Source organism: Leuciscus leuciscus (genome assembly GCF_965113295.1).
Source record: "Leuciscus leuciscus genome assembly, chromosome: 20".
Taxonomy (NCBI): Eukaryota; Metazoa; Chordata; class Actinopteri; order Cypriniformes; family Leuciscidae; genus Leuciscus; species Leuciscus leuciscus.
Genome location: NC_138744.1, coordinates 7,806,908 through 7,817,713, shown reverse-complemented (window position 1 = coordinate 7,817,713; position 10,806 = coordinate 7,806,908). Strand labels below are relative to the sequence as shown.

Below are 10,806 nucleotides of genomic sequence, written 5' to 3'. Positions count from 1 at the left end.
TATTTGGTTGTGTTGTGAGTATTTGCAGCGTGTTTCTGTATTTGGTTGTGTTGTGAGTATTTGCAGCGTGTTTCTGTATTTGGTTGCATTGGGAGTATTTGCAGCTTGTTTCTGCATGGTTGCGTTGTGAATATTTGCAGCACATGTGTTGTCGAACTGATGAAGATGTTTTCTTAATTGGCTGGTGTTTTTTCTATTTGCATGCGTTTTCTTCAGTCGCAGCGCATTGAGCTCTCTCGACCACCGTAGCGGAGAGAGTCTGTTAGCACTGAATTCCTGTGGGAGCACATCACAGATCTCACCTGGACCACCAACACTACACCCCTCTCCAAGAAGGCCCAGCAGCGCCTCCACTCCTGCGCCGACTGAAAAGAGCACGTCTCCCTCACCCATCCTCACCGCATTCTACAGGGACACCATTCAGAATGTGCTGACCAGCTGCATCACTGTCAGGTGTGAGAACTGCAGCGTTGTAGACTGCAATACCACAGCTGCAAAGATCATCGGTCTCCCTTTTCCCTCTAGTCTGGACATTTTCCATGCACAGAGCCCGCTCTGTCAGTCTGCTCAACGGCTTCTTCACCCAGGCTGTGAGAGCCCAATCCCCCCTATACATCCTAAACCAGAAACACGTCAACACCCCCCTCCCACTCCCACCCTATACCGCACACTTACCCTCTTGCTGCAATTGTTCCCCATAACTGTTCACTTCAAAATGTATTTACAATTCTTATGTGCAATTCTATACGAGTGAGACTAGGCTATGCATAGGTGAATGAGTCCATCTTCGGTAATACTCTCATTTCTCCCTATATGTGCACTGGACACTTGACTTTTTCTTTTATCTTGCACTATCCCTGTTTGCACCATTTTTGCCCTGAATGTCTCTTTGCACTGTCTTCTGTATAACTGCTTCATGTGTAAATCTAACCATATTTCTACATTTTTATGTGAACTATATGTATAGTCAGATTTCTTATTTCAATAGGTTATGTGTAGGTTTATACAGATTATATAGTAATATAGTTTTATAAAGCTGGATATGTAGATTTATATGGGTTAGCCAATGTTTTCTTGTTTTATGTGTTTATATGTCTATGTTTATGTTTATGTAGCACCATGGTCCTGTGAGGCACGACATTTCATTCCTTTCACTGTCTCCACATACAGCAGAATGACAATAAATCTCACTTGAACTTGAGAATCATTATAATAGTTTAATATATAATTAAAATATGTATATTAATCATTATTAAATAAAATAAAAACAATTTAAAATCAGTTATTGGGTATTTAAGGATAACAAAAATAATCTTGAGCATATCAGAAAAATAATCTTTAAATAATCTTTTAATCTTTAGTATTTAAAAAAAAAACAGTAAAATTTGACAAATATGCTATTATATAAATAGCTATTTTAGGTAAAATAAAAAAGAATAGAATGATATTGTTATATTATAATACATATATAAAAAATAAATATGAAATAAAATTCACATTGTCTGCAAATGGTAAAATTACAGGAAGTATCTGACCACTGCATGCAAGAAACACAATCATGTCTCAAACAGCGTAATGCATCTACAGAAAACTAAAGAGACACAGCGTGTCAGAAAAGACACTAAACTGATCCAGATCCCCCAAAAAGGAGAGTCCCCATCCCCCTCTTTTACAGTAGCTAAATGTCAGATCTGAAAATGAGCATTGTATGCACTGGAGGAGACAGATGGGTTGCGGGGTGGGGGGAGGCCAGGTTGAAAGGTCAGAACAAGACTGAAACAGTCACTTGTGTGTCCGAACAATCCCTCTATCGATCCGCCTTGAAGGAGTGGGCAGAGGACAGGCCGTATAGAGGAGGGCAGGGTTCAGTGACCTCTCATTCTTTCCACCGCAGTGTCCGCGCTCTGCATGATAGAACTGCTCTGCAGAGAGGATAGTTTGTGTCACTCTGTGGCCGTTGTACTGTTGTCAATTGTACTGTTACTCGTAGACATTAGGATTTTCTCTGCTCCTTAATTTCTTTCATAAAAAAGAAACATGCAAATATGGTGAAACATTTGCATTAATTTATTTAAACTAATGCATTTTTTTGTTGTATTTAGTATTTTTCGAATTCTTTGTCACTCTAGTGATTGTATTTGTATCATATTATGTTCAGAATATTTTATGAGTCCCCCCCCCCCCCAAAAAAAGTTGATACAGGCTTACAGTTCCAAACAGTAAGTCGATATAATTAAATTAAAATTGCATATGCTAATCAATAACAAATAATATTTTTGCATTTTATATATATATATATATATATATTTTTTTTTTTTTTTTTTTCTTCTTCAGAATACCTTTATTAATTAAATACTACAAACTTTTAATTACATATGAACAACCAGTCAATAAATAAAAATTTTAGAACCCAACATATTCGGACATAACTGAAAAATGACTCGCGAGTCAGGAGTGTTATTTTAGTATCAAGTATATTTTTATTTTATATGTTCTATTTTTGTTTTAATAAATTGTTTAGTAATTTAGTGTTATATTTGCCATTTTAGTGCCATTAGTTATTAAAAAAATTTTTTTATATAGTTATGTATTTTTATTTCAGTTTTTGTTTGAGTTATTTTAGTAGCCTACATTAAGTTAAACTAAATGAAAACGAGAAATGTTGCATTTGCAACTAGTTTTTAAAATGTTTTATTTCAGTAAATGTTTACTGTATTTCAAGTAGCGTACATTTTTATGGTTTTATGTTGAGTTTGAGGCTGTTTTGTGAATCTTTCTGATTGAATTGGAAGTCACAGCTCGCGCTGTACTCATCGTGGCGTACAGGAACATTGGCTCTTTCAACAAACAGCATGAAAAGTCACAAAAAGAAAAGCTCAACAAGAATCGAAAATTGGCGTGATTTTGTAGATTTTTTTATTGAAAGCTTCATCAAAAGAAAAAAATATAAACAGAAGTTTAAACCTAACATCCACTGGTCTACAGACACTCTCAGGATCACAGCTCGAGCACATGGGAGGCAAGAAAGTGAAGCAACTCAAAGAAAAACAAAAAAACATTGTAGCATCGTAAAACTGTTCTTCTTTCATATTTCAACACCTGTACAAAAAAAAAAACATTTCCATAAATAATTCTCTATTTCATCTGCCAGTACGTTAGTGTCTAATTGAGGTTTTGCCGTTTGTCTTGAATTTGGTTGAATGTAGTACGCTGTTTCGTGACAGTCCAACGAACGAACGAACATTTGTCATTCAATGACCTCAACCGTGACAGCCAATCAGATGTACAGATAAAAATGCATGGCTTGGACCTCACATCCAATGAATAGGAGCCAGCGAAAACCTCCGAGTGGATAGAAGGTTTGATGGGATGAGAACTCCATCCTACAGTCAGAAAAACCTTCAGCTTAACCCGACACATTTATTCACTCATTAATGAAAAGCATGAAGGCTGCAGAGTGTATAACGCATTCAATGACATCACACACCTCTCATAAGAGACAGCAGCCTGAGTTTTCTCTGTCCCCTTAAATACTGAATGCTTGATAGCAGCGAGCACATGATAAAAAGAACTCTCCAAGAAGACAGTGGATGACAGACACAAAACACAGTGACTTTTTTTCTCTCTCTCACTTTTTTTTTTTTTTTTTTTTTGATTAAACAGGTGAAAAATGAAAAGCTAGCTTGTTGAAGCAGTGCTGACCTGGTCTTGTGAACTTGGCATTGATTTAATCCACAGTGTGAACTTGTCTCATAGCTCACTGCAATAGTCATCCCAGAGGATAACATACACCAACTTTGCTTTAATACTGTCCCCTAGTGGCTAATTGAGATCATTATGTAGTTTTTATAGAGGTCATGTTGTAGGAACACAAGACCCAAAAAGTTCATGATGGCGTTCAAATGAACACATGAAGAAATCAAAATGACCATGATGTCTATCGTTGGCCCTTCAATAACAGATGGATTTATTCCCAGAGAACCTCGACAACTCTTATTACCCGACAGTCCATAATTCACCATGTTCTGAAACTCTTTGCTGATGTGTTAATAGAGGGCTGCAGGGATGAGGTATTTTTGTAGGCCAAAAACCCGGAAACAAGTTAGCATTTTAGCACTTCTGGTTCCATCATCCAAAAGTCAGTGGGATTTATGAATGGGTCGAGCTCAATATATTTTCACATTTTATTCTACAACTTAAAATATATCACATTTTGCGGTTTTTTTTTTTTTTTTTAAATAAACACTAAAATGTTTGTCAGAAGTTTAATGGTGGTGATGTTTAAGTTATGTGACAGTGGTGTAGTTTGTTTATAGCCTACAGTACGTTTAACTTTTTACTTCTGGCGATTGTATTCACGCTTCAGAATTGATAAAAGTTGTGTACATTTGTGAAGATGGTCACAGAGCTTATTTTCCGCAATAATCTAAATGCCAATGGAAAAATACTACAGAGTTTTTGTCAAAAGTGAACGCGGGTGATGCTAACTTCCGGGTTGGCCTACAAAAATACGTCATCACTGTAGTGCTCTATAGAGATCAGATTGCATCAAAAACAACTACTTCATGGTAAATAAAGGACAGCAGCCTTGTTTTATATATTAATATATAAGATGTTACCCCTTTCTACTCTTCTGTTTGCTAGTTTCCCCCCTCTGGAATGGGCAGCCTGATAAAATGAATGCAGATTTCAGATATGGAAAGTCGAGATGTCACACGTGGTATTTCTAACCCTAATTCCGAGCTGTCAAGGCACCAGAGCAACCGCCGGATCCCATGACGATGGGCACCTTAGACCCTGTCCCAAATAACAAACTCGATGTGTATTCGCTGTCTTGCGGATTACTAACTGGATTACGTCACCAAAATCTGGACTATAAAGCAACTGCAAGGGACAGAGCCTTCGTTTTTCAAGTAAAGACTGTTGTTTTCACGAGAGATTTCCTATGGCATCTGGTTAATTAAAGAAACTTTGCATATAATATGAGGTGTTTCGATCGCAAAAAACATCTACATAGAAGGACGGAGGTGCTCAGAACAATATGTCATGCTAATGCTGCTAATTAGCTGTTTCTCAGTGCCCCTAGAGCAAAGCTTGTGTTTTATGACCCGCAACACATTCTCCTGTGTTTCCTCATGGTAAAATTGCTTTCAATGAGGTAGTGATCTGTACACAGAGTTTAAATATACACTAGTGAGTGCTTCCTGTTAAGTTGAAATGCTGAAAACGGCTTTCTTTGTGAGAAAGCTCAAACTGAACGGACGCGCGACGTGTTTAATAGTGACCAACCGTGGGTCGGCGACTGGGAGGTGCAGAGATAGAGGTATAGTTCATTCAGCCGGGCAGACGCGAGATGATTGATGGTTCAGCCGCTCTCTGACGCCCTCTGCTGGGGAGATCACACTCATGAGAATCAGTGATGGTGGTTTTCTGCCTCTCAACTGAACGATTGACATAGATTCTGCAACAGTGGAAAGAAGTTTAAACCCTTAAGTACCAAATTTGGCCGTCAAGGTCAAACGGATACTTCTGAAACAAAATGAATATGCCAAAACATCTCAAATAGAAAAAAAGAAACTAAAAAAATTGATCCACTCCACTGTCTTGAGGGGGGTTTCTTCATCTTTGGTATAAAATATGCCATCCATGGGCTGCATTTGATCCACAGCTAAGAAAGACTAAAGAAATTGTCAACAATTTCCTATTACTATTGCTTTTTGCACACATTTGCTTTTTTTTTTTCGTTTCGATTTAATCCATAAGCTTTTATCTATGTAGATTTGCACTGCCTTTTTTTTTTTTTTTTGACTGTTTTAGTTTTCTTTTTTTTTCCGCAATGAAACAAGCAAAGCAGGCTAAAAACACCTTAAAGCTCATAAAAAATATTGCAGATAAAAACAATAATGCCATTAAAAATGATCTGCACTACACAATAAACTGCATTTCCCATGATGCAGTGGATTAACATTTTTTCCTCTGTTTCTAAAAAAATGCAACTCTGTTTAATCATCATCATCATCATCATCATGACCACAATATTTTTTTTTGTCTGTCCTCTCTTTTAAACACATAGTCACCACTGATAATTTAAAACGTCTCAAGGAGACCTCTCTCTTCTTTCTATGCTTTATACAGGTAATTTACTTTCCTTGACAGGTCATTTTCACTGCATTCGTCAGTCTGTTCAGTTCAAACAGGAAAAAGTCTTAGATGTTTCTCGAAATTAAGGCAACAAAGATGAAAAAACATTAATATTCTCTAGAAAACTAAAATCTAACTCATAAAAAAAGAAAAGTAATAGTAGCTTAGAATCCGAGGAAGACTTCTTTTGCTCCTTCTCTCATTGTTTTACAAGAACGTGCTTCCTCGTCTAATAGAAAAACCCACTGTTTCTGAAAACCTACCTGCACATTCAAAAAAAGAATAGGAAAACTTGTACTTGTTTGAATTCGTTCACTTCATGAAGGTAAAGTTTTTTCGGGTAGCCGATTAACAGTAGGCTCAATCTCCCAGACGTCATTTCTCTCTTTTCCTGTCTGGTTGTGAGCTCTCCAAAGGTCCTCCGGTGTGGGCCAGGTGTTAAATAAATTGTTTGTTGTCGTGTTTTTTTTTTTTTTTTAGATGCTTGTGCAAAAGTAGACACAAACGTGTTTTCCTATCTCTTGCGCTCTTGTCTTCAATGTTCCCTCGTCGCAGTCCCCCAGTCTCAAGGCAACGCAGTCACCTCAACGCCCCGCATCTCCTCTGGTTATCTGAACCAATGAGAAGATGAGAGTTTGAAAAGCATACTGGATACAATTCAAGGTTCACTCATGGATCATCACTTAGTCCCGAAGGCCCAATAACAACAGCATTTATTGAGCTAAATAAAAATTCAGCTTGACCTCCAAGCCCAGCTTTATTTTCAAGTCTTAAAAATGTTGCTGCCGTTTATATCCTCCATACTTCATACAACGATTTGGTAGTGTAAAACATGCATTTTTTTTCCCAGAAATGTTATGAAGTTGCTAGCATTGAAACATTTTAGGAATCATCCTATTCAAATGCACAGATTTGTTTTGTTTCCAAAATGTTTTATTTTGGTTGTATAAAATTAAATGAGATGTATTTGCAACCAAAATGTAACCTTTCTTATACACTACTGTCCAAAAGATAGGGGTTAGAAAGTCTTAGGCTGCATTTATTTGATCAAAATACAGTAATAATATCTTTTTCTATTTTTAATATATTTTATCATGTAATTTACTCCTGTGATGACAAAGCTGAATTTTTCTAGCATCATTACTCCAGTCTTCAGTGTCACATGATCCTTCAGAAATCATTCTCATATGCTGATTTAGTGCTCAAGAAACATTTATTATTATCAATGTTGAAAACAGTTGTGCTAGTTAATATTTTTGTGGAAACAGTGATAATTTTTTTCAGGATTCTTTGATGAATAGAAAGTTAAAAAAAGAATAGCATTTATTTGAAATAGAATTATAAATGTCTTCACTCTAACTTTTGATCAATTAAATACATCCTTGCTGAATAAAAGCATTAATTTCTTTCAGAAAACTGGAGCTGGTTATTTCTGGTCATTTAGGTTTTGTTGTGATATATTTTTACACATTTGATTTCTTTATAAAAATGTTGTCCCCCAACTACAACCAAAATGCAATGTTGTAAAAATGTTGTGTGCTTAATGAATCATGCATATGGGAACAAGATACTTTGTCTCCAATTCCTCTTATCAAAGTGAAGTGTCTCTCAAACTCACTTGGCGGGCTGAAAAGAGTAGGTGGGCGCGTGATCGCTGGTGTTGTCCACACCCAGAGCCTGTTGCTGACCGCTACCGTCCTGCGACGAGGGAGGAACGCTCTGTGGAGAAGCCTCCGTCACCACTCCCTGGAAGGATATGATGTCATAATTACAGGATGCCCCCTCACAAAAAAACAGTTTGACCGCCTCCAGAAAAAAGAAGGCCGTAGGGCTGTGTTTGGGTACTCAGACAGGACTGAACTTAAAGACGCGCTCCAGACTGGAGTCAAGCCTTGTAAAGCTGGAATTCATGGATTTCATCCGGTCCCTTTCCACAGGTGTATTAATCAAGCACAATGCAGTCTGCATTCATAATCTAGGTGCTTGATTTTATACACCTGTGGAAACGGACCGGATGAAACCCATGAATAGAAGGCACTACGGAAGTTGTGGGTGGATTTTTTTTGGATCTAATCAGTTGGAGCAGTGAATGGATTTGCAGTCACCCAGAAACTCACCTCCACTGAGACAGCTGAGGCAGGCACCGCAGTGTACTGGGGAATGTAGGTCCCCTGCATAGGAGCAGCAGCCGCAGTCATGTACTGCAACAAAACACACACAGTCAATTCACACACACAGCAAACGGTGCATTCCTACGGACCTATTCACATTGTGGACAAACATTTTTCCAATGTTAGAGCTAGTTTTTTTTTTTTTTCTAAAGTGCTTGGTGATTTTATTTGTCTGTCTGATGAGAAAACTCACCACCCAATCAGATGTAAGATTTTGCATCACATGTGTGGTGTTGCTGCTGCATATTACAGTGTAATCAAAAGCTAATCTGCTCAAAAATATGAAGCCCCGAAGGGGACATGGTGACGGAAAAAAATGGAAGAGATGTGAGGGGGAAAAAAATATTTCAATAAATTTGCTGACAAAAGTTTTTTGTTTCCCTGACAAACTTTGCGTTCGCTGGCAAAAATATGAACTATATTTTAATGCTTTTGCGAGTGAGGGGGGATGCAAAACTTTTTAGAGCGAACATTGAAATATTTTTTCTCATTACCATGTCTCTTCAGGGGCTCCATAAAGAATCTCTTTGAGATGGATGATGAACGATAGCAAACCTGTTTTCACTACTTCTATAAGTTGAATCCTTTTTTCTTAATCTTAAGTACTATTAAAAATGAATAATTGTACTTTTACTCATTACATTTCTAATGATTTGCAATTTCATTCAGCCCTTCAAGATCCAAAGTACATATTTTACTGCTCATAATGACGTAAATCTATCCTCTTATTAAAAATATATGGCTGAGTTATACCTTCATTAATGTTTAATTAAACCAATATTGTACATGAACTTGAGTGCAAACATGTTCAGTGATCAGCCTACAAACCAGTTTTCTTTAAGTTAACAATAACACTCTGACAATAACTTGATTCAGTGTTTGCCTGTGTTTAACAGGTAAAAGGTTTCAGGTTATTGGTTTTAGTTCACTTGATTAATTTCAAAAGCTAAGAACAAAGTTTGACCTTTTTTTAATTGCCTTTCACTTTGAAAATACTTAAGTACAAATCAATGTGGAAGCCTTTCATAATTTTTTGGCTAGATCCTATTAATTGAGTACAATATTAACACAGTATCCATATTTTATTTCCCGGTACTTTTTTACTCTCCTGGGCAGAGCTTTACTTGGTCGTTCTTTGCATAGAGTTTGTATACTTTTAATTAGAGTTTAGCTTTGTTCCTCTGCTCCTCTGTGATTCAGACCAGCTGAAGGTGAACAGGCCTTAAGGTAGAGACAGCGGACACACTTACAGTGCCAGTGGTACCCAGGGACATGTGGTTCATTTGCTGGGTGAGGGGTGCCATCATGTTAGCGGGCTGCATGGAGATGGTGTGGTCCATGGTTGGCGTTATCACAGCACCCTACGAGAGGACACACATGTACAAACACACTGTTACAGGTCAAACCGCGTGAAGGACGGGAGAGGAAATGAGCTACCATTCAACAACACATCTGGACGACTTCATTAGAGTCACTGATCACCCAGTCATGCTCTCAACAAAAAAAGCTCTCTCCTTCTTTCACTCATCTCATCACCGTACAGCCACAGCTGGGCCCTAATATGAGGGCCAGACGTGAGCTGTTCCACTTCAACAAGTGAAATAATGCGATCCAAATGCGAGTCATGCATACTTCTGCAGAGATGATGCATCGCTCACTTAACAGCAGAGCTGCTCCGCACCGCGGGTGTGTTTACGTTTCAGGCACACTGGGATGAGAGTGCTAACACATGTGAGGAACAGACGAGAGAGAGAGAGAGAGAGAGAGAGAGAGAGAGAGAGAGAGAGAGAGAGAGAGAAAACGGCTGCGATTTGTAACCGCCGACCTGAGCTATCATCTGATGCCGTCACACGACCGCTTCAGCAGAACTAGGCCAGAGCCGTACACACACGCTCATTTTCACATGCCAACTTGATTAGGATTAATCTTTCCGAGGAGACCCTCCGTCAAACAGTTTGTCAGAAAGTTCAATTCTTCTCAGATGGTTTGGCAAAGGATGATGAGAAAACATTGTGCGGTGTACAACTCTGGTTACAGTTATGTGAGGGACTCTTTCTTGTTAGAAGTGCTGTGTTTAAGACTCTTATCAGAACATAATCACTCGCCCAATGTAGCAAAATGCTTCACTGCAAATTCATCTGTCCTGACTGCAGAAAATTCAGCGTTGTCATCACGAGAAAAAAAAATCCATGTTAAAATATATTAAAATAGAAACCTGTTATTCTAAATTGTCATAATATTACAGTTTTTACTGTATTTTTGATCAAATAAAAGCAGTCCTGGTAAGCATGTCTTTCTAAAACATAAATCTTACCGACCCCAAACTTTTGAATGGTAGTGTAAATGCCTTAAAAGACTTTCATTTTCTGCTGTCGTCACTATGGCCAAGCAGACTGTTGGATAATGTTAACTAAAAGACAAAAAATATTTTTTTAAGGTACTATTTTAACAAAAGGCCCATTCACACCAAGAATGATAAATATAACTAAAACGA

The 10,806-nt window shown here is 37.7% G+C and overlaps 1 protein-coding gene across 2 annotated transcripts in view; it reads right to left on the bottom strand.

Moving 5' to 3' along the window:
* Positions 1 to 2,893: 2,893 nt before the first annotated feature.
* Positions 2,894 to 10,806, bottom strand: part of rbms3 (RNA binding motif, single stranded interacting protein) — a 140,468-nt gene continuing 132,555 nt past the window's right edge. For both annotated transcript variants that reach the window (XM_082149355.1, XM_082149354.1), the window contains 4 exons: positions 9,563 to 9,673; positions 8,259 to 8,342; positions 7,760 to 7,887; positions 2,894 to 6,752 (listed from right to left, as the gene is read on the bottom strand). In XM_082149355.1, the coding sequence (XP_082005481.1) occupies positions 6,749 to 6,752; positions 7,760 to 7,887; positions 8,259 to 8,342; positions 9,563 to 9,673 (327 nt within the window). In that variant the 3' untranslated portion in view covers positions 2,894 to 6,748. The remainder of the gene's footprint in view (positions 6,753 to 7,759; positions 7,888 to 8,258; positions 8,343 to 9,562; positions 9,674 to 10,806) is intronic.